Source organism: Musca vetustissima, unplaced genomic scaffold, assembly GCF_032173495.1.
Source record: "Musca vetustissima isolate MV318-11 ecotype Yass unplaced genomic scaffold, APGP_CSIRO_Mvet_v1 utg5251, whole genome shotgun sequence".
In the NCBI taxonomy this organism is placed as follows: Eukaryota; Metazoa; Arthropoda; class Insecta; order Diptera; family Muscidae; genus Musca; species Musca vetustissima.
In genome coordinates, this window is record NW_026885056.1 from 63,812 (window position 1) to 91,809 (window position 27,998).

Below are 27,998 nucleotides of genomic sequence, written 5' to 3' on the forward strand. Positions count from 1 at the left end.
CTCGGGATCCCGTGTCCCGTGTATAAAAAAGAGTCAAGACTATAGAGGAATAAGACTCCTTCCCATTGCATATAAAGTGCTATCCAGCATGCTGCGTGAACGAATGAAGCCAATTGTCAATGACATTATTGGAAAATTTTTTCGCATTTGCACTTTCCTCTTATTCGGAAATTTTCGCTAATACATTTAAAGGGAGCTGACTACAAATATATAAGTATTAAATAATGAAAAATATTACAAAATTAAATTACAATGTGACAACACACATTACAACTGAAATTCCCATTTTTTGCTTCTCCCTAATCATTCCGAATGAGGCGAGAATGTGAAAGCAAGACATTTTTCACAGGCGTGATCTCTCCCTAGCGAATATACAGAATAAGGCTGATAATTTGAAATTCATATTATTTATTATTCGTTAGATTTTTCTTAAATACTAATAAATAATACAAAAAATAAATTAAATTAAAAATATTTTAAATCACTTACATATAAAAAAATACTGTCATCGCATATTAAAATCAAAAGGCAGCCTTATCACTTTTATTTTTACCATTCAACATTGAATGCTGTTTCTTTTTGTGTGAATACATATTTGCGTTGGAATTAAATGTTCTCGGACAGAAGGGACATTTATAGAGACTTTCACCTGTGTGATGGGCCATATGTTCCTAAAACAATCAACGAAAAAAATTGAATTATCAAAAAAATTACCTTTCATATTTCAAACGTACCTTCAATGTTATTGCCTTTTTGAACACCTTTTCACACTGCGAACATTTATACTGACGATTGGAATGATTATTCCGTTTGTGTTGCGACAAAGCTTTACGATTCTTACATACCTTGTCGCATTCCGGGCATTTATAGATAATACCCTCACTGTTGTGCCTACGCAAATGATCCTTTAAATTATATTCATCCTTTAGCCAACTTTCACAATCCGGGTAGGGACATTTAACACGCGGTCCACTATCCTCAAAATGAAGGCGTACATGTTTCTCGAATAGATATTTATCTTTGATTTCTTTGGCACAAACATGACAGATGTTTGTTTCTCGTTTATGAACACTTTCGTGGGTCTTCAGCAAATATTCACTGGCAAAACTGTAAATATATAGGGAGAACGTTTTACTTTCTTTTTTGGGGGAGGAGTTTTTATTATTGTTGTGTGAGAAACATACGGCCTCGGTGTTGGACATTTCATGCAAAAGAATGACCATTGGTCCTTGGGTATATGTGTTGGCTTATGAAACTCCAAGAGTTTACGTCGCGGAAATTTCTGTGGACAAAATTCACAGGCGTGTACTCCATCTTCTTCGTGTTGATGAAATGAGAGATTGTGCGTATGTAAATTGTATGTGGTCTTGAAGGACTTATTACATTCTTCACATCTGAAAGGAAAAGAAAAAGGCGAAAATCTATATGTTTATTGGAATTTATGTATGCTATACACGTTCAAGAAGCTACAAAAAATTTAGTGGGCCCCATAAAGTATACCCAGATGAAATTGTTTATAACGAATTTTTTAAGGGCAAATCTTTGGCGGTAATCCTTAGTCCCGAAGAAATTATTATTTGTGTAATTGCAATGGAACAGATCGACCCGGTCGAATATAATGACTTTATACTTGGGTTTTTTTAAGAAAGTTAAAAATTAGCATAGCAAATGGTCGGTTTCCCTCATTTCGAAAATATTAATACTTTTCACCATGGTATAATAATTAAAGGTAACAGCAAGTGTTGTTGTACAAAAAACGATACAACAACCACATGGAAATTTGTTGTTGTAAGTTCTACTAGTGTCAACTCATTTGACAGAAAAATGTAAACAAACAAACAAATTATCATCAAATTATTTTTATTTTGAAAATGGAATATTTCGAATCCTCAAAATAAAAATTGAAAAACATGAATGAAAATCTATCAAATTTATATTTCTATCGCTTCCACATCTTTCCTTTAATTGAGCCATTGCCATATATAATTGTAACACATATGACAATGCTGGGAATAGCGAGTAATTCCATCAAGAAAGATTTGCTTCCTCAAACTTTCCGCAGGCAGATTGAGTAAATTGAATACGGGAGCACATTAATAAAGAACAATTTCAAATTGTATGCGTTCCCAATTTTCCTGTTGGGTGATTTTTAAAAACATAATTTGTCAAATTCATATTGACATTAGTATTACGTTGGAATCAAATCAGCTGGGATTTGCTGTTACCTTTTATAATTGTACCATGACTTTTCACATTGCGATTCTTGCAGGTTCTGTAATAGACTCAATAATTTGTTTTGTTTTTTTTTAATTCTACGTTACAACCCGATTTAGTTTTGTTATATATACCTGAAACAATTTGGATCCTCATGTTGCAGGGCATGTTGTGCTATATAATGGCGCCGGGTAAAACGTTTATTGCAACACATTATATAGGGTTTTATTTTCGGGTGACACTCTTTAAAGTGCTTGCCAACCTCTACAAATGTTTTGCAATCGAAATTACACAGATTACATATCATCGAGATGTGTTTCTGTATCATCTGCTCGGTTAGTTTGGGGTCCAATCTTTTACGTTTCTTACGCGGTGCAATCGATTCATCTTTTTTACTTTCTTCCATGGACTGTTTTCTCCTTTTCCGTTTAACTTTCGATATCTTTTCATTTGTCGTGCCGGTTTCAACTGGCTGATGATCGTCCTCGGCTGAGGAACTTGACGAAGAAGAAGATGATGGTGCTGATGATGCTGCTACATAGTCAGCATCATAGAGGCTATCATGTTGTGAATCATAGCCATCCACATCGCCATCAATGATTCCATGATGGTGGTCATCATCTTCCAGAGGATTTTTTTCCACTTCATTTGCCGTCATTGCGATATTGCTTAGATTTGTTTCCATTTCAACTTCAAGTTGATTTGGTGGTTTCTCTTCTTCCGATGGCTCATCGAATTCATCTTTAATTGTTGTTACTGATTCTGGGGCATGTCCTTCATCTTCTTCTTCTTTGATGAGCACCGTTTCATTTTCTTCCAATTGTTTGTGGGCTTTTTGGACAGTCTCATAGAATTCGTGGAATTCTTTGAGGGTTCTCCAACAATTCTCACATATTTTGTCATTGGATTTGGGCTTGTTGGGGTAGGACGGATGGAAGGGAGGAAAAATAACGAATTGATTAGGCAAGGCAATAATTGCTTCCAGAGAGATTATTTACCTTAAACCACAAGTGTTTATCGATTGTCTGGGCTATGCTTAATTGGGTTCCGATATTTCCAAAGACACCAATGGCAACACCGGATGCATTGCAGACACACACACAGCATAACATGTTTGTTACTGTTTTAATAAATGTTTTTGTTTGTTATAAACAATTGCAGATATGCGTTTGCGAATCATCTGACGGATTTGCCGTATACAAACTCACATACATACGTATGTATGTATGCACTGCACATTAGGTTCGTTCGTTTACTCGCTACAACAACAATTAGACTTCGATTTGGCCACAATCAGATGAAACATCAATTCCTCAGAAATAACATAACCAGCTCCGATAGATGTTATTGTGTTGACATCCATACTATGTACCACATCACCTTTAATTGCCCTGACATTGACCGAAATACCAGACGTTCTTTATTGCAAAATCTAGAACAACTCGGAATTTATCACCCTTCAATCGATATAATACTAAAATCTAATGACATTAGGGCATATATTGCCTTAGTGAAATACTACAAAGATGCAGCTATCCGAATTAAAAAAAAAAACTAATCAAAACTATATCGAAATATGAGACAATTCTACCTATACAATACACAAAAATCCCATGAAATACATTTATACCCGTGAAGGTGGCAGTGTCAGTGTCAGTGTCTCATGCCACTTTAAATTCCGCCCCAAACACTGTGGTTTTTGCCTATTTATTTATTTTTTTTTTTGCCTATTTATTTTTTTATGAACATTTGCGTTAACAAACAACATCCAGTATTTTGTACAAATTATATAGTAAACGAACACACCTATTGTAGTATTAATGAAATCAGCTGATTGCTTTATTAAACATATAACAAACAGACTGCATAAATAGAACAAAAATAAAAAAAACTGAATGCAACAAAAACATTAATTAAAAAATACAACAACAACAACAATGCTTTGCTTTGTATGTTTAGTGAACAATAAGGAAATTACATTACCGATTTTTGGAAAACATGCCTTGGAATACAATATTTCGTATATGATTGAAAAACATTTGAATTTCAAGGTTGGTAGCAGTTCCATACATAATATTTTCAATATCATTTAATAATTCTTTAAAACTTTAGCCCATTTCAACAGATAACAATGAAATATGTGATGATTGCTGGAATAAATTGGCCGATTTTCATGAATTCTATGAAAATGTAACAGCAGCCCATGCTCAGCTGGGAACGGCGGTGGCAAGAAATATTGTGGGAGATGATAATATCACCATTAAGGAGGAATTTTTGGAGGGATCAGATCCCTTCGAAGCGGAGGAGGATACACTAACCGACGATCCTTTTTTAAATATTGCCTTGGAGACCGATGGAATAGATAGCTCAAATGGAGGACAACAAATAATAACGGACAAGAACACTCATGCAGAAGACGAAACACAGCCAGCTGGAGATTCAGATAGCGACAGTGAAGACTCAAAACCATTGGCGATATTTTCAAAAGATTTACACAATAAGGAAACAAATAAAAAAGCCAGCACCACCACCACCCGTTCCAATCGCAAGCAATCCCAAAAACTTTCAAAGAAACAACGACGAAATTATTTTCGCCTACTTGAAGAGAATTCGGAATTGATTAAAAAACATATTCGCATGTTTTGTCAAATATGTCAGTATTATAGTGAAGATTTTTGTGATATCGTAGCGCATTATAAGGAAAAACATGGGGATACTAAACCACATATAAAATGTTGTGAACGCAAATTGGATTGCCCGTCGGATATCTTGCAGCATGCCTATTATCATGAAGACCCGAATTCTTTTAAATGTAACGAATGTGGAAAAACATATATGAATAATACCGCCCTAAAGGATCACTATCGGCGTCATCATGAACCGGAAATAAATTTAAGCTTTAAGTGTGATCAATGTTCGAGGAAATTTGCGAGGAAAAATTTATTGGAACATCACCGGGCAAAGCATGTACCGAAAACGGAGCGTTCACATTACTGTGTGATTTGTAATCCAAAGAAGGCGTAAGTAAATCAATTTGTAATTAAAAGAAGCGGATAATTTATGAGAGGTTCAAAGGCACAAAGGTTATGTTAGGGAAAATACACAACAGTAAAAGGTGTTACATCAACAGCAAAATATCTTTTGAGCCTATGCCTGTAAATAAGGTCGTCCAGGGAGACCAGTTGGATATCAGCTGTCACTCAAGTTTGCTGTCAATATCATTGACTTCCATTATGAAAACGTAAACGAAGTCCAAATTTTTGACAATAGACTTGTTTTCCGATTTCGATTGCCACCTGAGTGACCTTATTAATAGATCTTGGATATAGTCTTTAGATATAACCCCGTATAACCGTGTATTTACCATTATAGGGGGTGTATCGGTATTTTGAAAGCTTTGCTAAAAGTCTTAGACGATCTTCGTTTCTTTAGAGGATACATTTTTGACAGACAATTTTCAATGGCATGGGGATTATGTCAAGAAATAAATATCTTGACGGATTTTAGATGAATTTTTTAAAAAGTTCGATAAAGCCGAGCGATTGATTTTCTTTTAATTTTAAGCCAAAATTCATTTTTTTTTATTTTTGGTTCAATTTATTTACCTAACTTGTTTTTTTATATTTTTTCTTTTTAGCTTTGCCAACGAGTACATCCTACAAATTCATATTAAAAATCGCCATTATAAAGCTACCAACATCTGTCATGTATGTGCCAAGGAAATACACGACAAACAGGCATTCGAGAAGCATGTACGCTCACATTTCGAATCGAGTGGACCGCGATTGAAATGTCCCCGCGACGGCTGTGAAAGTTGGCTAAAAGACAAAGATAATTTGCGACAACATTTACGACGTTTTCATGATACCGAACAGCATAAATGTCCACAGTGTGGGCGAATATGTAAAAATAAACATGCATTGGCGTGTCACATGAAAAATACCCACAGTACCCAGGTGTATACTTGTGAGGAGTGTCGAAAGACTTTCAAAAGTCAACAAACATTAAAGGTACACGGGTTGTCTTCAACTTCTAATTTTTCTAATAATTGATCAAATTTTGTTTTCCTAATTATATAGGAACATATGGCCGGGCATACAGGAGAACCATTGTACAATTGTCGCTTTTGTAGTAGAATGTTTAATTCGAAGGCGAATATGTACTCTCACATTAAGAAGTCACATTCCTGTGAATGGGAAGCATCCAAGAAATCTAAAGTTATAGGTAGCACGTAGATACAAATGTGATTATATGTAATGTAATGTATATATTACTAAATGAAGATGTACATTGCCAGATAAAATTACAATTTAAATTTATTTTTCATGTAATGCCTTGACAGCGAGAGAAGACTATGAAATGAATTCGACACTCGGTAAACCGTATTCAATAGGCACTGCATACAATTTTACGGAATTATCTAGTTCAGATGCCTGCTGGTAACTGTTGCTACACTGATGGCTCTCAACTAGAAGGAAAGACTGGACTGGGACTTTTTTTATTGAAGAACCGGGTAATGAAATTTCTCTTCGCCTTACAGATTACAGCACGATCCTACGGGCAGACATATAAGCTATAACGGAGTGTCTTAACTGGTTAAGTTACAATCTAGGACCAAATACAACAAATATAATCACAGCAAACAAGCAAACAAGCTATAAATACAATATCCTCCCAAATAGTTAAATCCAAAACTGTGTTGGAATTTATAAATACCATTATTAACTTCTCACAACGTGGACCCGTACCAATTATATGGGTACTCAGTCACAGGCAACAATATAGCCAAACAACTAGCTATAAATGCCAGTGCACTACCCACAATAGATGTGAATACCGCCAAACCCTCTAGCGCAACGCGCCAAGAAATGAGGGCATGGGCGAATGAGAACCACAAAACTTTTTGAAAATGTTATGGGGTGACCCAAATGAAGACAAAACTAAGCAAATCATAACGCAAAATAAAAAGAAACTAGCAGACTAACGTGTATTTCTACGGAACACCTCAGATGCGCACAACAGGCCTAAACTGGCTAAGTGTATGTCCTTCTAACCTAAAATTACTTTAATGAAAAAACATGTTTATTACTAAGAAAATTGAGAAGAAACTTATTATTTATTCAATGTGTAAACTTATTTTTGACATACTGTATATAATTGGGAGTGAATCTACTAAAGCCAAATTACAGCCCCCCTTCGTCAAGAAAGTGCGGCTAAAGCCTTCAAAATGCCGAAATTAGGCGGTGCCGTTAGTGGCTAGGCAACAGACGGAAATCGACAAATAGTTAGAAGTTTTGCAACAGGAATGACCATTGCACAATAAATAGATAGTCCATTTATTGCAGCTGATGACTCGATTAACTGTCAAAGTGCGCAATTTCTACTTGAATTCGATGTGCACTGCTCTCAACCATGATATGATTTATTACCTCGATTTAATCGCTAAAACGAGCCGAATTTACCCCGATTTACCATACAAAATTAAATTCAAAAAATAAAATAAATTTACATAATATTCTATCCACACTAATGGTGTTTTTACACGATATGTATTTTACATATGTGCTGTCACATATTTCATCCATATGTAATTCCTTATGTGTGTCAAAATTAGCAGTGTACACAAAACATTTATTTTTGTGTGTTACAAAACGACATATGTTATTTACATATGACAAAAACCTATAAACAAAAAAAAAAACACTTTAAAAAAATTTTAAAGAAAAGTATTTGTTCATTACAATTTGTGTTTTTATTAAACACCTACAATATGGAAAATAACAATATTGAAATGGTTTGTAAAAAATTATATATCCTTTTAAAAAATTATATTGAATTGCAATTGAAATATTTTCTTCCAAAAATGTGTTTCATTCAAACAGTCCTGATTTCCTTAAATTTCAGTGGATAACAAGTGGAATAATGTAGCTGTATCATTAAATGCCATAGGTATCTCCTTTGGGGAAAAAATTAAAATTAATTGCATATCGTACCAAACATTTTGAAATCACTTTTTGTGTAAAAAAAAAATGTTTGTAAACATGACGAGTTACCCGATTTCAATAATGTAAAAAAGTGACAAAAGAAACACTTTGGCATATGTAAAATACATATCGTGTAGAAACACCATAAGCAACTGGTATTTAGAACCTCGATTTAGAAGTCACAGTCTAAATGTAGCTAAAAATCTATTTTTAACCTAGACAAAAATCGACTTAAGAATGCCTTTTTAGATTTGTCTACAATCGACTTAGGCATTCCTATAATATTCAATTTTTATTAACCGTTAGTAACAGGAGTTTATGGATATGCGCACGGACCAGTGAGTAGTGTGTAGGTCTACCATGCAACGAGACTCGAGTTCGAACCCAGTTAGATGGCAAGCAATATTTCTGAAAAGTCGATTTTGGACATTTTTATAACCAAAAGACTTGCCCGCCATACCCCTCCGCCCCCCTTAATATATATATATAACCGGAACCCCTTGGCGGCGAGCAAAAAATTAAAAACCAAAGTGTTGAGAAGAATATTCCTCATTCATTCGGCCAAGTCAATCAATATCCATTGGCAAATTCTCAGCTTCACCACCATCTAACTGCATGATTTCAAAATCTGCTGGGTGGTCGTCGTCATCATCATCGACGATCATCGGCTCAGTGTCTTGGGTCGTCGTCTTATCACAAGACATTGCTTCAATATTTCCGAGCTGTTGCGGTTGCATATTTGATAGTAAATGTTCATCGAGAACAACTGCATTGGAAGAAACCACAGCTACGTTAACGGTTGCTGGCAGTATTACAATAATCATCATGATTTCGGTTGGTGCTTGGTTGCGTGTAGGAATAGCAGAACACTCAGAAATTATTCGAGCCAAGAACTTACTATATTAACAATATAAATAAGTCCAAGCTGAAAATCAAATCATCTTCTGAATACGAATGCTTCGATACAAGAAACATTTGGTTCCAATGAAACTGACAATCCGCTCTTACTATATTGACAATATAAATAAGAACAAAAACACCAACCAGTCGCTGATGTGCAAGTCGTCAGGGTTTAATGATGGTATGCAAGTTTGGAACCACATTAACTTCTGAATACTACGACCAACGAATTCGATAAAGTTTACTTAGTAACAAAATAAATAGACGCACTTGCCAATGAAACAAGTCGTTGATGAACGAGTTGTCAGCATGTGAGGGCATGTCGGTGGAAGACCAATTTCGATATACTGTACTATATAATAGTAACAAAATAAATGTACGCACTTCCAAAGGAAATAAGACTGAATCGACAAAGGGTGGAAGCATTCAACGAGCGAAGGCATGCAGTTTCGGATGAGAATGCCAGTCGACGACAATGTGGCTTTCGCATACACAAAAGGTGTATATTCTCATCACATTAAAACGAACCAAAGCCCCCTTGCCAGCAAGCAAAAAATAAAAACCAAAATCGCCATGATCGACACTACTACTGGCCAACCGAAATATAAAAGTGTAGAGAAAATTCATTCGGACTAGTCAACATCATAGTCAAGCAAATTCTCAGCTTCACAGTTTTACATTACCGATTTCTTTGTTATAAAAAAGACGGTTTTATTTTTGAGCGATGTCAATTTATTTCAAATTAAACAATAACTGACTTTTAACAATTATTATTATTGATGCTTCTATATGATTTTTAATTAAGAATAATGCTTAGCTTAAGATTTATAATTCCGAAGAACTGTTAGTTACTATGGCTCTTTGGAATGGATGATTTCGAATTTAATTTTACAAAGTGCTTGAACTTAAAATAAATGCTTATTTGTCATTATATTTGTCACATAGCTTTTGAATGGAGCATTTTGTAAGTTGACCCAATTATTTGGAGATAGGAATGATTAATGGTTAAATAGTATGGAAGTTAAATTTGGTGTGTATATATATAACAATTAAATAATAAGGTGGTTCGTTATAATTTATATTACAAACATAGGTGTAGCTATCGAACTTCATCGCCATCTATCTCCATGATTTCAGACATTTCAATATCTGCTATGTCGTCGTCCACATCATCGATGACCATCGGCTCAATGACGTGATTCGTCGTCTTATCACAAGACATAGCTTCAACCTGTTCCTGCGGCACATTCGATAGTAAATGTTGATCGAGAACCACGTTAACTGGCAGTGTTATAATAATTCCCATGAGTTCGGCTAGTGGAAAGTCAAATCAATTTCTGAATACGAACACTTTCCAAACAAGGAACCAATCGACCCAATGAGACGTGCAATCGCTGCCGATAGATACTATACTAACAATATAAATAATCACAAATGTATCTGGACACAAAACTTTAGCTAATGTGCAAGTTGTCGTGGTGTGACCAAGACCTAGTTGTTCGTCGACATCTTAATCGACGACCATAGGCCCTATGACTTGAGTCGTCGTCTTATCACAAGGAATTGCTTCAATATTTACTACCTGTTGCTGTTTTGTGTTGAGAGTAAATGTTCATCGAGAACAACTGCATTGGAATGTACCACAGCTACGTTAACAGTTGCTGGCAGTATTACAATAATCACCATAATTTCGGTTTACTATATAAAAATATGAATAGGGTTGGTGAGCAAGTCGTCAGCGTGTGAAGTCGTGCTAGTGGAAAGTCAAATCAACTTCTGAATACGAACACTTTCGACACAAGGAACCAATCGATAATATACCAACAATATAAATAAACACAAATTTATCTGGATATAAAACTTTCGCTAATGTGCAAGTCGTCAGGGTGTGATGAAATACTACGACCAACGAATTCGATAAAGTTTACTATATAATAGTAACGAAATAACTAGATGCAGTTGTGAAGGAAATAAGTCGTTGATGAACGAGTCGTCTGCATGTTTGGGAATGCAGGTGGAGGACCAATTTCATTTCTGGTGTATCACATAGATATACTGTACAATATAATAGTAATTTGGAAAATAAATTGAATCAATCGTCAATGAATAGAAGCAGTCAAATAGTGAAGGCGTGCAGTCTCAAGTCAGAATGCCAGTGGACGAGAAAAAGTGCTTCAAAGCGTTTTTACAAATGTAAAAAGATCAATTCCACCGGAAGACCCCGTTATAAAAAAAATAAAAACCAAAATCGCCATCATCGGCACCACTACTTGACAACCGGAATATGAAAGTGCAGAGGACATTCATTCGGACTAGTCAATATCCATTGGCAATTTTTGGCCTTATCCATCTACCTCAATGATTTCAAACATTTCTAAATCTGCTAGGTCGTTGTCATAATCATCGACGATCATCAGCTCTGTGTCTTGGAACGTCTCATCACAAGACATTGCTTCGGCATTTACAATAATCATCATGATTTCGGCTGGATTGTAGAAATAGCTGGACTCGCAGAAACGATTCGAGCCAATAAGCTTCTATATTAACAATATAAATAAGGTTGATGAGCAAGTCGCCGGCGTGTGAAGGCGAGCAAGTAGAAAATCAAATCAACTTCTGTATACGAATGTTTTTCGACACCAAAAAACTAATAGACCCAATGAGACAGGCAATCGCCGCTGCTGATACTACATTAATAAGAACAGAATTGTCTGTTTATGATATTTTTGTTTGTTGTCGTTTTAACAGAGCTCGCGAGCATTCGCTAACATTTGTTTTTAGAGTTTTTCAAAACAATGTTCTTCAGTAACAAATTCTCGCGACAAAACGAATCGATGACGCTTGCAGCGAAATGTTATCGTTCCTGAATTTTTCGTACAATGCGAACATTCGCGAGAGAATGCAAATGCTTGTTCATTCATTGTAACTTTATCATTCCCGATAAATTGAAAACATTCGAGTTCACCCGTGAGAATTCGTGAGAAAGAGTGTATTTTAATCAGTCTTCGCACCCTGTTGCTGTGGCACATTCAATAATAAATGTTCAACGAGAACAACTGCAGGTAAGTCTTACTAGAAGAATTTTACCACCCAGTAACGTTCAGTAAATTCTCAGCGTAGAATTGTCGTAATAGCTCTCTTTTCGCTCTCTTTTACTGGAGTAAATAGACAATATTTAGTAACATTTGGTTAAAAAAAATTTTTACCAAATATCGGTTAAACATACACAGCATGTATCCAGTCCCATAATTATCCCCTCGTTTTTTCTATTCAAATAACGTCTTCGTGTTGTATACTTCCATGCAGCATTGTGTTGTGTTATCATTTCCAAAACTTTGTGACATAGCGTACAAGAAGAAGAAGGTGGAACGCTTTTAACTTTGTTTGCCATTGCCATACTATAGCCACTATTTACCGGCCCTAAGCAAAATTATTAAATATATTGTGTAAAAACAAATACAGAAAAGTTAGTTTTTTTATAAATAGTTTTCTTTTTTTATATAATACAAATTTGTTTAATTCTGTATATAAATTCCATTGTGTATAACTGTAATTTTATTAATTAAATTTGTGTTTTCTTAATGTTTAATGACGTGTCCATTCGGTTTTTACAGATCTCCGTTTGTTGAGCATCATGATTACTGACGTACAATTGGCTATCTTCTCCAATGTTCTGGGTGTTTTCCTGTTCCTGTTGGTGGTGCTATATCACTACATCAACGCCAATTCCAACAGCAAGTAGGTGTACAACAAAATTATGGGGTAGTTAAAAAAATAAGTTTCCACTCGTAAGATTTTTAAACAGTAGGTGGAGGTACTTCTGTTGGGCGTATGGAAATTTATAGAAATGCGTGATTTTTGTAATGGGAATTTGTTGGAAGAAATTTATCCGATAAATTTATCCCCAACAAGCCTAGATATTTTAATTTGGAGGCAATGCCAAGATCGACATCATGTCAGCCGCTACAGCTATGGCGCATTGAAAAAAAAAACAGTTTTTAGACCTAAGAAAAAAGATTCTCAGATTTTTCTATATTTGGTGTGCTACGGATATTACTGAAATATAAATGGCTTCTTCTGAATCATCCTCAGACTCTGGCGTATTTGGTTTTCTTGTTTGGTGGCACTGCGTACGCCACAAGTCGATATCCTGCAAAGTAGGCAAGGTACAAAGAGCCGTCTCGATTATAACGAACTAGGTATGACATTGGACCAACGCGTAAAACTAAGCGTCTATATATCACCAGTCCTGAGATTTGACGATATAGTAGATGTCGTTATCCCTATTAGAGGCTACTTGAACCGTAGCAACCCTCCTTTGAGCGGTCTGGCTTTTCTGTACAGACGGATCCAAGATGGAAGAAGGTACAGGGGGTTGGCGTCTACTGTGAAAAGCTAGGCCTTGAGCTTACTTACAAGCTGGATAGCAACTGTATTGTTTTCCAAGCTGAAATCTTCGTTATTTGTAAGACACCGAAATTGATAAAAAAAAGTGTGCATGCAGAGATCGTTGAACCGGTGACTATCTTCGTGGATAGTCAGGCGGCTTTAAAAGCCATCGAATTCTGTAATATCAAATCTGAGGTCGTCCTCGAGTATAGAGCAGTTTTGGAAACACAGCTATCTAGCAATCGATTGCTCAATCAAACCACCCATGTCAATTTTTTTTTTTTTTTTTGGAATTTTGAGGCTTTCTTCGACGAACGAGGCAATGAACTCTGTCTGGCACAACAAACATATGTGCAATGTGTCAAGATCTATCTGGCCGACTGTGTTGTCAACCAAGAAAACAAATTTCTCACTGTTGAACCTGAGCAAAGCTCAAAATAAGAGTAATGACAGGAGTCATTACTGGTCATTGCAATATCAGGTCCTTTACCAGTAAATATGGGACCATGGTGTTACTCTAATTACTGCAGACTCTGTTCTGACGAGGAGGAGGAGACGAAGACAATTGAGCATCTCCTGTGTCGCTAAGAAAGTGCAACCTTAGCAAACCTAACCTAACATAGCATACTTGCCTCAAAGTTATACAAAAATGAGAATCTTTTTCGATGGCTTTGACTTTAGCATTTGATCGACATTGTCTTGAATTTAAAAGTCATGGGTCTCAAGAGTAAAACAATTATATCACTATATTTTGTACCGTTAATGGCAGCCATATAATTTATTTGACCTGTCTGAACTTAACTGCATTACTATTCGTTCTCTAGGCTAGGACTTCTTTACAATAGTCAGCGGAAACTTATTTTATTGCCAGCAAAAACATTTTATTCTTAATAATTTTTTCTCTAATTTCAGATCTATTTCCAAAAACAAATGAGCGTACTCTTTAACTCTCTTCTGGGGTTCATAATTTCTATTAATTTCCAAAAAAAAAACCTAAACCTAACTTTAAAATATGTTTTCTATGTATTCCATTATTAAAAAATATATATATAATTTCATAAAAGAGAATTTACATTTTATTCATTTGGTCAAAGGGGTCTTCATTTGACGAACTGATGGGGGAGTCAGTATATACCATCTGAAGGGAGTCTTTCATAGATCAGCTGAAGGGAAACAAGTTTAGTTAAATTTTAAATATCATGAGAAAATACAAGGGCCCCAACGGAACTTCGTCCGAAAATACCGATTTCCACAAGAAAAAAATGATACCATTGTAATCAGGGCCTCAAGGACTACATGTGGTAAAAGTTTCAAAAAGATCCGCGAGAGGGCTCTAAACTAGCAGACTCTGTTCTGACGAGGAGGGGGAGACGAAGACAATTGAGCATCTCCTGTGTCGCTAGGAAAGTGCAACCTTAACAAACCTAACATATTTTCAAAGTTATACAAAAAAAAAATTACTCAGGTCCGCTGAGGCAAATTTTTCTATAAAAAAATTCCTTAGTCCCGCTGAGGCATATTTTTCTATTCTAGCTCCGTCGAGGGTTATTTTCCTATAGAAAAAAATCCCTATATAATGAGTTTTTTTACTAACTTCGTATGAGGCGACATGAAATGTCTCTTTTTAGGCAAGCTGAAGGTAGCCTTTATAGTGGTGGATTATTAATAAAAATATATAATTTCATAAAATAGAATTTACATTTTATTTAAGAACTACATGTGGTAAAAGTTTCAAACTCTTAAGCAAGGGCTCTAAACTAGAAACATATAACTCAGGTCCGATAGGCATATTTTCTATAGAAAAAAATTCCATAACCGCAAATTGTCCAATTTTTTAGAAATGAACTCAAAATTTAGTGGAATTTGAAATAAAAAATATATATAGATATTTTTTCTATTCCGAGAAGTAGGGTTATTTTCCTGAGGAGAAAAATACCTATATAATTTGTTTATTTTTTTACTAACTTCGTATGAGGCGACATGAAATGTCTCTTTTTAGGCAAGCTGAAGGTAGCCTTTATAGTGGTGGAGAAGGTATAGACGATCAAAAGGGAATTTTTAAAGACGAGCAGAAGTGAGCTTTGAACAGTAAAATGTAGCAAACATCTTCGACTCTTAAGACAAGTAAAACGAAACAAAACTCTGGCTAAACAAAACTCTACAAAAATTAAACTTCCCAAGGCTCCCGATGGAACTTTGTAGGAGTATATATTCGCGACTTATTTCGGACCACATGTAGTAAAAATTTGAAAATGATCCTCGCGGGGGTCCTAAACTAGACTTAAACCCTTACTTTATCCCCAATAAAAAGTGTGAGTTTGCTACTAGTTTTCTTTTTAATGTTATTCATTTCAGATCCATTTCTATAAATGAGCATACCCTTTAGTACTTTTCTTAACTTTATAATTTTCTTAAGCATTGATTTACAAAAATAACTAACTTCTTAAAAAATAAAAAATATGGTTTTATGCACATACGAAGAATAGTATATATATATATATTCAATAATAAATAATAATTTCATAAAATACAATTTCTTCGGGGTTTTTCCTTGCATATTCAATAATCCTGAATCCGACTACTTGGATACATCCATATCAAGAGCATCTTTTAATAAACTAAAACTATCCAAACCTTTACCCTGACCACTTTTGCCTTTCGTCGAATCATTTTTCAATTGGAATGTCTTCTCTCGTTGATGGCCAAAGGAAAAGAGTTTTATGGTATTATCATTTGTAGAACCACCACTAGCGACCTCTGCCACATGTTCTCCCATTTCCATGACATTTGATGATTCGGAACTAATCTTCACCTCTTCTTTAGTTGTATGTTTCATTGGTGGTATAACCTGGCCAAAACGAAAATTTGCGGGAAATTTATGTGCCTCGATGCAATGCTTCTTCCTCTCAATGGCATTGGAAAACATTTCTTTACACTCCTCCACATAACACTTGAACAGTCGTTCACCCCGATCCAAACGTGCCTTAAAATACGAATCATGTATTTCCGATATATGCAAGTCCAACAAGTGTTCTGTCGGTAGGGATTTTTTACATTCCTGGCATATGAAACGATGCATACTGTTATAGTGCAGCGTATAGGAGGCCACATTATCGAAAACCATTTTACAATTTAAAACATTGCAGAATATTTCCGATGAGTTGTTCTGACCTTTATCGGGTTCTTTTTCCAGCTGTTTATCTATGTCGGCACTGTTAATGGCTCCAAGTTTTTTATAGGGCAAAATAATGGCAGTATTGGTGCTGGTAAATAAATCATGATCGGGTTTCAAATAACCACTGGGTATATCCTTTAGCATGTTTTCAATATCCGCCACTTTTAACATGATTTGAAGATCACAAAAATAAATAAAAAAATAATTCAACACAAATAATTGTTGTCCTACGTTCTGGACCAAATACAACTAGCAAGTGGTGCTTTTTTTTGTCACTCTACACATTGCGGTTAAGTAACCGATTACCTGCCTTTGAAAACAACAACAAATTTGCATTGCGATTTCTAGGTTATGTTTATATTTTTCCCACTTGGCAGCTTGTAATCTCCGGCGGCTATATGTTTTATATAAACTCCACTCCACTATTTTTTAATTAATAAAAATAAATCTATTTTCAATTTTGGTTTTTTATGGTTTTTTAATTTTTTCTTCTATAAGAATTTTTGTTTTATGAATTTGTTTTAAACATTTGAATACGATTATAACATATCAGCAGCTGATAGACAATTATTCGGAATAACACCAAAGACGAATTCAGAACTCCCTCTTCCAAAGAAACCCATGTTAAACGTGGGCAAATTTCTGTGTGTTTTACCACCAAAGGATTCGTCCGTTTAATGGTATTTGTAGTTTCTGTGGTGCTTCAACTTGCCGTAGTTAATGGCATAGAAGAATGTCATAGCCACAGCTGTGAGCTGGAAGAATGGAGCAATACCAGCACGCTTGGGTTGCACGTACTTGTGATTCCAACGCCACCAGGCACGACTGAAAGCGCCAGCAATGGCACTGGGGGTCTTGTTGCGGCGACCGAACCAAGCTCCCAATTCACCCAATTTAACCTGGCCGAATGGAACATCAGCTGCAAAAATATCGTAAATTACGTAATGAAAATATTCATTCTACCAGGCCGAAAACTTACCTTTGCCATAAAAGCGAGCTGGGTCATAGGGACCATGCACCTTAGGATTGTATTCAGCTGGATAATCACCGAAAGCCATTTTGAATTCTAAACAAAATATACAAATTATTCAATTATTAAATAATCGGCAGAGACTTCGGCAAAAAAAAATCAGTACCTTATACGAGTTATTCCAAAACTGACAGCAAAGTCGACTCTCGTCTAGTCGATTATCTAAAAAACCGATTTCGTGTTTTTTTTCGGGGAAATCGAATAATCGATTTTGGATGTCGATTTACGTGGCATTGCCAGTAGCAAAAAAAAATATTTTGTTTTTATTCCAAAAAATGGTTACCCAATATTTTACGGGGGTTTTGGAAGGGCTTATAGTTTAGGGCCCCCCTCGAGGATCGTTTTAAAATTTTTACCACATGTAGTCCTTGGGGCGCTGATTACAATGTTATACTTTTTTTTCTTGTGTTTTTCTTCGCATCATTTTTCAATTAGATTGTCTTCGTTACTTCCGAAGATATGGCCTCCAAAGTTCCGTTGGGACCCTTATATTTTCCCACGATTTTTAAAGGTTTTACTGAGGCAATATGGGTATCAATTTAAAGCGTCCTGATTATAAAAAAGACTATTCAAATTAAAAGGAGATGCCATCATGTAGCCGGATCTGCCACCTGTCCATAGGAGAAGGTCCTAAACAGAGATGGCCTGTCAGAAACAGTGACGTAAATGACATACATTTCCGACGTATAATACATACGTCAGAAACGTCGGAAACCTACCCAAATCACTTAGGTTTTTGACAAAATAGCAATTTCCATTAATCAATCTGGATATTACGCATGCTTAGCTCAAATTAATATAAAATTTCAAAATTTTCTTCTCAAAAAAATTTAGTAATTTTTACCAGTTCTAGCAAGGGATAGTGAGATATATGTAAAAATAATATGTATTCTTGAAAATAACTGTATATGCTGATAATATTGAAATAAATGACGTTTACTACATTTATTACATTTTATACAGGTATATGACGTTTTCGACGTTTACACCTTTTTGACAGTCGAAAACCAAAAAATTCGTCACACGGACCATCCCTGGTCCCATATCTCTGGCAGGACAGGACCGCTGAGGCATATTTTCCTATAGAAAAAAATTCTTAGGTCCGCTGAGGACTATTTTTCTATAGAAAGAAAATTTCACAGGTCCGCTGAGGACTATTTTTCTATAAAAAAAAATCCTCATTTCCGCTGAGGATTATTTTTCTATAGAAAAAAATTCCCCATGGTATTGGATTTCCGTGGTTTGTTCATTCTGCTTAAAGTCTCTATAAAAACTAACCTTCACGACTAATCTCAAAACTTGTTCCAAAAAAGTTTACCTGACACACCCTGTATTCCGCCGCTAAATCCCACTACAATAATACGATGCAAAAAAGCCGAATACCCCTAATGTTTTAATTTTTTTTGCAATTTAACGGTTTCAGAATTCCGTGCCTATTGGATGCATGTTGGTTTTGTTGCTGTGTGAGTAAAGAAATCCTCATCGATGAGATGGTGAGAATTCCGAGAACAACAAAAACTTCTCCCAATCTGAAAAAAAAAAACAAAAATAAAAAACAGAGAAACAGAAAGATGGAGTTTGATATAGGTATGTAAATAATAGAAAAGAAACAGCAAAAAAGGAAAAATTACAACAACAATCTCGCTACATCATTTGTGGTGTGTGAGTGATATTTCGCTACGCCAAAAACAACGGAGCTTGACAACATCATCGCTCCCAAAATCACATCTTTTGAATTCTAATTCAGATGACAGACACTTGTTCGTTCATTCGTTCGTTCATCGCTGTTCATTGAGGAGTGGAGATTTGGCGCAATTCATCATCTAATTTTTTTTTGATCCGCTTTCCCGATTTTTAAATGGATAGCATTGATGAATCTTGTGAGGAAACTTCAAATGATACGACCATGATTTCGGAACTATTAAAATCGGCCGAGGTAATGCCACAAACTCAAGTGCTTGGAGCGGCGACAACAACATCATCCTCGTCCAGCATTGGAGTCAATGTTACAGGTGCTGGTACAGGTGGTGTTTTGATGAAAAATTACAAAACACCATCGGAAAAGCAAATTCAACCTCCGACATTCCACATAAATCCAAATAATAATGTCCAAATTGGTCCACCACCCCCACCTCTAACGGCTATTGGTCACAATAACCCTACAACCACTAATATTATTATGCTCAATCATCAGGGATATTCCAATATAGCCAGTATGGAAGATTCCAATAAATTGCAACAACAACAACAGCTGCGTCACGTTCACATTCCCTATATTTTAAATGGCGAATTGTATCAAATTCAAACCCAAGATGGTGAAAATGTAACTGTAAAATGTTGTCATTGTCCACCGGATCGTGTTTATAGGGGGAGTGTTCGATCAACGGGTAATTTTCATATGCATATTAAGGTAAGTTGTGAAATTAACAGAAATCCTCTGGTCCCCTGAAAACTAAATTTCTATAGAAAAAAATTCCCCAGATCCGCGGAGAATTATTTTTTCTATAAAAAAAATCCTCAGGTCCGCTAAGGATTATTTTCCTATAGAAAAAAAATCCTCAGGTCCGCTGACGATTATTTTTATATAGAAAAAAGTTGCTCAGGTCCTCTGAGGATTATTTTTCTATGGAAAAAATCCTCACGTCCGCTGGGGCATATTTTTATATTCCTCATGTCCGCCGAGGATTATTTTTCTATAGAAAAACTCCCTATATAACGTGTTTATTGTTTTTACTAGCGTCGTCACCCCGATTTATTGGAAAAATTGCACGACATGAAAGTCAATGCCTTATTGGAAAGGCGTGATCGTTTGATGCGTAATCGTAAAATAACATCACGCAGTAATCGCAACAACAGAATACATTCACCAAATATGGTGACGACTTCCATACCCCCCACAACATCGCTGCAACAAAATAAAGAGGAAGCAAATCAAATGATGAAAATTCACGAAACTACAGCATTGCAACAGTCCCTAAATACTGCCACAGACTTGGGTATGTTGCAAACACACAAATTGAAAATCAAAACTGTGTTTCAACGACATCAAATGCAACAACGAGAAGCAGCCGGAATGCATAATGTATGTTAATGAAAAAAGTAATATTCATTTACCGTTAGTTTTTTGTGTTATTTCAAATATCTCATGGACATTGAAAACAAATTTTGTTTTGTTTACGTTCTTTTTTCATTTGGTTTTTGTTGTTATTCTTTTTAGTGGAATAATGTGGATTATGTTGTCTTGCCTATAGGAGGAGGAGAAGGTGGACAGCTCTCAACAACTGCATCCAATGACCATCCGTCGCCTGAGGGTCCCATTAATTACAGCCTTAAGACGACTGAGAGTAGTATGCCAAGTCACTCATCTTCCCAAATGTCACAGCAGCAGCAGCAACAACAACTATCGGTAAATAAATACTATAGTATTCTTTTCCCCCTTGTTTTGAGTTTCAAGTTTAAATTAAAATAACTGTTTTTTATCTCTATTTTTGTTTTTTTACTCAAGAGTTCCAACATCACTCCCACAACAACTACTACTAACGATATAAATAACAATATTTCCTCTGGCCAACAACTAGAACAAGAACAACAACAAATTGCAACAGATTATGGAAGCAACAACAACAACAATAGTAATAACAATGAATATCTCTATGAAAATCTACACAGGAATTTGTCAACGACTATTACACACACATCATCCGTATCGCCCAGTGTTTTGAGTTCTTTTTCATCTCTCAATAATAATAACAATAATAATGCCTCAAATATTAATCAACAATATAATATGGAAACAATTTCATCATCAACATATCAGCCATATATCAATCCATCAATACATCAATCTCAGCAGCAGCATACATTGTCCATAATCAAGCCGGAGGACTTGTTAATTGCACCCGAACAACAAGCCATTGATTTGACATTAAACAACGATTCGGGTATATTTTCAAATTCTAGCATAAATATATCTCAAAATTCCAACACCACTGCAACAACAACACATGATAAAAGAGCTGGTTCTCATCATCTTCATAACTCACCGTCTGGTAATCACACCACAGGAGGAGGCACCACCACCACTGTAGCTGACAGTATTGCCCAAAAATGGCAAGAATTATTAATGCATGTTGAAACATCATTACGTGATATACAACATGAAATGAATATACGCAATCAAATTGAATCAAATCGTATGTTTTTGGATATAGCAAAATTTAAATTTCTTAATCCTGGTTTTCAATTTAATTGGTGATTCCAGAAATATCGTAGTATATATCTAAGGGTATCTTTAATTGTGTAACATAAACAAATTTGAAAGCGAATATGTTTTATTTTTTCTTTCACATCTATTTTTATTTGTTTTCTATATATATATGTATCTTAAACATAATACAAGTTATATTAAAATTTGTATTTAAGAATTCGTTTTTGGGGTTTTCAAAAAACTATAAAAATATTTTTTCAAAGAATATTTTTTACGATTTATACAGGCACGCTGGGGGCTATTTTTCTATACAAAAAATCCTAGCTACCGCTGAGGATTAATTTTCAATAAAAAAATAGTCCTCAGCGGATCTAAGGAATTTTTTTCTATAAAAAAATAATCCTCAGCGGATCTGAGGATTTTTTTTCTATAGAAAAATAATACTCAGCCTATCTGAGGAATTTTTTTCTGTAGAAAAATAGTCCTCAGCGCATCTGAGGAATTTTTTTTCTATAGAAAAATAATCCTCAGCAGATCTGAGGAATTTTTTTCTTTAGAAAAATAGTCCTCAGCGGATCTAAGGAATTTTTTCTATAGAAAAATAATCCTCAACGGATCTGAGGAATTTTTTCTATAGAAAAATAATCCTCAGCGGATCTGAGTAATTTTTTCTATAGAAAAATAATCAGCGGATCTGAGGAATTTTTTCTATAAAAAATAATCATCAGCGGAATTTTTTCAGCTGAGGATTATTTTTCTATAGAAAAAAAATCCTCAGAGTGACGTGTGTCAAGTTTCGTGAAAATCGTTTCAGATTTAGATATAGCTCCATAGTCCACTAAAGTCTCTAAATATCTTTCGATTTGCACAAAATTTAGCACAGTGTACTGAATTCAGTCTAGAACGATGTGTGTTAAATTTCGTGAAAATCGGTTCAGATTTAGATATAGCTCCCATAAATATTTTTCCGATTTTGTGTAAATGGTGCATTAAAGCCACTATATTTCTTTCGATTTGCACGAAATTTGGTATAGCGTACTGAATTGGGTCTAAAATGATGCGTCTTAAGTTTCGTGAAAATCGGTTCAGATTTCGATATAGCTATTATATATACTTCGTACGATTTAATGTAAATGGTGAACCAAAGTCCCTATATATCTTTCGCGGTACTGAGGATTATTTTTCTATAGAAAAAAATTTCCAATACCGCTGAGGACTATTTTTCTATAGAAAAATCCAATCAGCATCGCTATTTCTCTATAAAAACAAATTTCCTATACCGATACTGAGGATTTTCTTATTTCATTTGAATTCGAGGGAATTTCATAGTCTAAATGGGCCTTTACTCTGCCTGAGAATGATGCTATCGATAATACAACATTCGATATTTGTGTCATCAGGTATTTGCCGGCCCTAGTGCATCATCCGTATGGAAATTGCAGCAAAACTTGTGTAAAGTCCCAACTTTGGCGGAGCAGCCTGTAGATTCTATTGCGGATTAGAAAAAAGATTTAAACTAGATTGAAAATATACATTTATGGAAAACTCACTCAAAAATGAAACCGAAAATCGATGAAAAACCTCTGATTGTATTGGATGACAGTAGCGAGGCTGGCAACGATAATACATTGTCTACTCCCACAAATAATGTAAATATTCCAAGTACCAGTGGTGGTGGTGATGTTGATCAATCCGACGATGAGCAATTACTTTCGGTTAGTATAGATAATAACGTCGAAAATCCCATATTGAAAACTATTGGAACAAAGGGAGGCAGCAGCAGTTCGGAAAGAAAACTCAACAATTTATCACAAAATAAACAGAACAATGAAGACAATAGTGTGGGTACCATAATGGTATGTAATTGTAAAAAATCTATGAATCATCATTTCCAACAGTCTATTGTAATAAAGATTTTTGTTTTTAGAATCCCCTTAATATAGATCGCAGTGTCGGGGATAATATACCAACAACATCGGCCAATGTAACAACCACCACACAACCGGTGACTAGCACTTTGTCCAATACTACATTGCCCCAACAACAACCACAACAACAGAATCCCACATTTCGAATACGTTCCCGCACCTCGGCAATTAATGAAAATAATATTGCCAATCAAGGTGAAAATTATGAGGTAGGTCCGAATTAGATTGTGGTAGGAATAATGGGTTTCAAATTCAAATTATCTTTTTATTTTCTTTTTAATTGCGCAGAGTTTGGATTATGATGTTTGTGAAAATGTGTTGTTCCTCAAAGAACAGGAACGTATTAGCAGCACTCGGTTTTCTTTACGCAAAGATATTCTACGTTGGATAATTTTCATACAAATTGGTATTATAACCGCCTTGATCGCCTGTGCCATCGATATTGTTATTGAGGAACTGTCCGCCTTGAAATATGATTTTCTTAAACACGGTGAGTAATGGTATATGAATATACATGTATAGTATATTTTATAGTATTGGAATATTTATTACTTTGTGATAAGCTGATGTAGAACGCATTAGAATTATTTTTTCATATTTATATATACCGTCATAATAAATGCAAATGGGCGTAACTACAGAAAATTTTATTAACAAATCACCTATAATTAGGTATTTTTGTTTCCCACTGGGTGGAAAAGTACACTGTGCAAAGTTCTATCGCTATCGGAGCAATATTTAATGCCATTAGTGCAGCATTTATATAAAATCTGAACTGATTTTCACGAAACTTAGCACGCATCATTCCAGATCCAATTCAGTACGCTATGCAAAATTTCGTGTAAATCGAAAGAATATAGGGGCTTTAATGCACCATTTACACAAAATCGGAAAAAAATATGTGTGGGAGCTATGTCTAAATCTGAACCGATTTTCACGAAGCTTCACACACATCATTCTAGACCTAATTCAATACGCGGTGCGAAATTTCGTGCAAATCGAAAGATATTTACATTAAATCGGACGAAAATATATATGGTAGCTATATCTAAATCTGAACCGATTTACCCGAAACTTCACACACATAATTCTAAACCTACTTCCACACGCTGTGCGGAATTTCGTGCAAATCGAAAGAAAATATGTGTGGGAGTTATATCTAAATCTGAACCGATTTCAACAAAACTTACGCCGGTAATTCATATCCCTTCTCTCTCCTATTCTATATATATTTTTTCAAACCATTCCAACCAACTAATCCTGTAATCAACATCTTAATTTTCTTCTTGTAGCTGTCGATGCCAATGTACCTCATCAGGATAATCCAACTGGTGACTTAGTCATACCCTATTTATATTGGTTAGCCTTAAGTATGGTACCTGTGGCATTGGGTGCCACAATGGTTACTTATATTGAACCCATTACTGCTGGCAGTGGTATACCGCAGGTGAAAAGTTATTTAAATGGCGTCAAGGTACCACGAATTGTGCGCATCAAGACATTGGCCGTGAAGAGTATTGGCGTAATAACATCGGTGGTGGGTGGACTTGCTGGAGGAAAGGTATACTACTATATATTTGAAATTACAATTTTACAATGACACAATTAATTTCCTTACCCCCAGGAAGGTCCAATGATACATGCTGGTGCCGTTGTAGCAGCTGGAATCTCACAGGGAAAAAGTACAACATTTGTTAAAGATTTTCGTATTTTCAAAGCGTTTCGTGATGACCACGAGAAGCGGGATTTTGTTTTGGGCGGTGCAGCGGCTGGCGTTTCCGCTGCTTTTGGCTCACCAATTGGTGGTATGTTATTCTCATTGGAAGAGGCAGCAAGTTTCTGGAATCAAAATTTAATATGGCGTACATTGATTGCATCAATTATCAGTTCGTTTACGTTGAATATTGTTCTGTCCGCCTACCATGGTTTGGGTGATTTTACATTTACGGGCCTATTTAATTTGGGCAAATTCGAACAACCGCTAACATTCGAATATTACGAATTACCCATATTTATGCTGTTCGGTATAACGGGTGGTCTCTTGGGCGCCACATGGAATATGTTGAATACCAAAATTAATAAATTTCGTTCAAGATTCATTAAATTTAAATTTGCCAAAGTTTTGGAAGCCGTTTTAGTGGCCATCATGGGTGTATCGTTGGCCTGCACTATGGTTTATTTGATTAATGATTGTCGTCCCTTGGGTAATGATCCGACAGATTATCCAACACAGGTGAGGCAAAAAAAAAGAATTAAGAATTTTTATTAAATATGTGGTTTTGTTTTTTTAGCTATTTTGTGAGGATAACGAATATAATGCTGTGGCCGCTTTGTGGTTCCAAACGCCCGAAGCCACAGTTCGTTCATTGTTTCATGATCCTCCAGGTATTTTTTTGTAATATATGTTTTCTTTTTTTAAACTAATTTGTTTAAACTGTTTTCTAGGTTCCCATAAAATTTTAACCTTAACCCTGTTCACATTGATCTATTTTCTATTATCCTGTTTCACATTCGGTTTGAATGTAAGCCTGGGCGTTTTTATACCAACTGCTTTGGTAGGTGCAGCCTGGGGACGTTTAGTGGCAATGGTGGCATATTATATATTTCCAACGGCTGTAAGTAAACGATTTTTTCATTTTTTTATTTAAAACGAAGATATTTTTGAATTTTTTTATCCAAACAAAAAAAAAAAAAAAAAAATTGAAAAAATGTGAATTTCAAAAAAAAAATATATTTTTTTAAAAAAAACCTTTAAAACTTTTTTTTATTAAATCTTAATTATTTGAATAACGAAATAAAAAAAATATTATTTTTTTAAATTTAATTTTATCGAAAAAAACATATATTTTAATTTTTGATTTTTTTTATATAAAAACCACATTTTTCAATATTTTATTTAAAACGAAGTTATTTTTGAATATTTTTTTTTCTAAAAAAAGGAAAATAAACTTTTAAAATTGAAATATTTTACAAAAAAATAATAATAATAATAATAATTTTTTTTAAATTTAAAAAAAATTTTAAAAAATAGTTTTAAACTATTTCAACTCAAAAAATTATTATTTTTTTTTTTTAATTTCAATTCCTTTTTTTAATAGACCTTCTTAAATCCCGGTAAATATGCTTTAATTGGAGCCGCTGCCAATTTGGGTGGTGTTCTACGCATGACAATTAGTTTAACGGTCATACTAATGGAAACCACCGGTATTGAAACATCGTTTTTCTTCCCGTTGATAATTGCCCTGATTAGTGCCAAATGGGTGGGTGATTATTTCAACGAGGGCATCTATGATATACAAGTCAAAGTGAATCATGTACCAATGTTGCCATGGGAACCATTACCACACTATATGGGCCTAAAGGCCTCGAACATAATGAGCTCGCCGGTAGTGTGCATTAAACTAAGGGATAAATCGAAATATATCTATGATATTTTGAATCGCTATAAACACAATGGATTTCCTGTTGTTGATGATGTTGTGGGGGTAAGTGTGCAGTCGGAAATTTTGAAAATTCAAAATCTATTTAATAACAAAAATTTTCTTCTCCACCATTAGAATGATCGTTCCAAGGGTCGTGTCTGTGGCATTATATTGCGTTCTCAGCTGATTGTTATTCTCCTGAAATCTCTGTATGAGGAGAAAAAACGTTTTTGGCATTCGGAAACGACAATACAAACATTCCGAGATGTTTATCCGCGTTATCCATCCATTGATGTAAGGAATTGAATTTATTTTTTTTTTTCAATTTTTGTTTAATATTTTATTATAAAATTTACTTTTCTATATATGTAATTCATCCCAGAATGTTCGCATGCATGATGATAAAGTTAATTATACCGTGAATTTGGATATATTTATGAATCCATCACCGATTTGTTCCAGAGAGGTAAATCATTTTGCAATTAGAAAAAATATATTAAATAATATTTTACGTTTTTTTTTCTTTCTTTCAGCACGATTCTGTACAGAAAATCTTCAATAAATTTCGTGCACTTGGCTTGCGTCATTTAATTGTTGTCGACAAAGAAAATCGTGTTAGCGGTATTATAACACGTAAAGACTTTTTATATAAGTGATATTGTTGTTACAACAGAATATTTTTTATTATTATTACAAACGTTTATCTCATTTGAATTCATCATTCATAAATATTTTACAAAATACAACCA

At 34.8% G+C, this 27,998-nt stretch overlaps 7 protein-coding genes across 7 annotated transcripts; 4 read left to right on the top strand and 3 right to left on the bottom strand.

Annotated features, from left to right (window-relative positions):
- Nucleotides 1–521: 521 nt before the first annotated feature.
- LOC133332148 (transcription factor grauzone-like) lies at nucleotides 522–3,326 on the bottom strand. Its single transcript, XM_061540527.1, has 5 exons — nucleotides 3,213–3,326; nucleotides 2,349–3,127; nucleotides 1,185–1,394; nucleotides 735–1,107; nucleotides 522–671 (listed from the first exon to the last, which is right to left on the bottom strand). The coding sequence occupies exons 1-5, from the start codon at nucleotides 3,324–3,326 to the stop codon at nucleotides 522–524; spliced, it is 1,626 nt and encodes a 541-aa protein (XP_061396511.1).
- An 825-nt stretch (nucleotides 3,327–4,151) lies between these two features.
- LOC133332149 (transcription factor grauzone-like) lies at nucleotides 4,152–6,657 on the top strand. Its single transcript, XM_061540528.1, has 6 exons — nucleotides 4,152–4,275; nucleotides 4,340–4,666; nucleotides 4,733–5,234; nucleotides 5,852–6,224; nucleotides 6,294–6,438; nucleotides 6,557–6,657. The coding sequence occupies exons 1-6, from the start codon at nucleotides 4,152–4,154 to the stop codon at nucleotides 6,655–6,657; spliced, it is 1,572 nt and encodes a 523-aa protein (XP_061396512.1).
- A 6,067-nt stretch (nucleotides 6,658–12,724) lies between these two features.
- LOC133332179 (dolichyl-diphosphooligosaccharide--protein glycosyltransferase subunit 4) lies at nucleotides 12,725–14,421 on the top strand. Its single transcript, XM_061540560.1, has 2 exons — nucleotides 12,725–12,836; nucleotides 14,400–14,421. The coding sequence occupies exons 1-2, from the start codon at nucleotides 12,733–12,735 to the stop codon at nucleotides 14,419–14,421; spliced, it is 126 nt and encodes a 41-aa protein (XP_061396544.1). The 5' UTR covers nucleotides 12,725–12,732.
- A 1,644-nt stretch (nucleotides 14,422–16,065) lies between these two features.
- Nucleotides 16,066–16,833, bottom strand: LOC133332150 (protein lethal(2)k10201). The gene has a single exon (XM_061540529.1). The coding sequence runs from the start codon at nucleotides 16,831–16,833 to the stop codon at nucleotides 16,066–16,068; it is 768 nt and encodes a 255-aa protein (XP_061396513.1).
- A 498-nt stretch (nucleotides 16,834–17,331) lies between these two features.
- Nucleotides 17,332–17,757, bottom strand: LOC133332171 (putative ATP synthase subunit f, mitochondrial). The gene is made up of 2 exons (XM_061540552.1): nucleotides 17,642–17,757; nucleotides 17,332–17,581 (listed from the first exon to the last, which is right to left on the bottom strand). Exons 1-2 carry the CDS (start codon nucleotides 17,718–17,720, stop codon nucleotides 17,337–17,339), a joined length of 324 nt encoding a protein of 107 aa, XP_061396536.1. The 5' UTR covers nucleotides 17,721–17,757; the 3' UTR covers nucleotides 17,332–17,336.
- A 1,793-nt stretch (nucleotides 17,758–19,550) lies between these two features.
- On the top strand, nucleotides 19,551–21,947 carry LOC133332151 (myb-like protein AA). Its single transcript, XM_061540530.1, has 4 exons — nucleotides 19,551–20,102; nucleotides 20,430–20,774; nucleotides 20,910–21,098; nucleotides 21,198–21,947. Exons 1-4 carry the CDS (start codon nucleotides 19,551–19,553, stop codon nucleotides 21,945–21,947), a joined length of 1,836 nt encoding a protein of 611 aa, XP_061396514.1.
- A 1,508-nt stretch (nucleotides 21,948–23,455) lies between these two features.
- LOC133332153 (H(+)/Cl(-) exchange transporter 7) lies at nucleotides 23,456–27,932 on the top strand. Its single transcript, XM_061540531.1, has 11 exons — nucleotides 23,456–23,755; nucleotides 23,827–24,036; nucleotides 24,116–24,317; nucleotides 25,120–25,388; nucleotides 25,452–26,060; nucleotides 26,119–26,212; nucleotides 26,273–26,442; nucleotides 26,926–27,312; nucleotides 27,385–27,543; nucleotides 27,632–27,715; nucleotides 27,783–27,932. Exons 1-11 carry the CDS (start codon nucleotides 23,456–23,458, stop codon nucleotides 27,903–27,905), a joined length of 2,607 nt encoding a protein of 868 aa, XP_061396515.1. The 3' UTR covers nucleotides 27,906–27,932.
- Nucleotides 27,933–27,998: the final 66 nt, after the last annotated feature.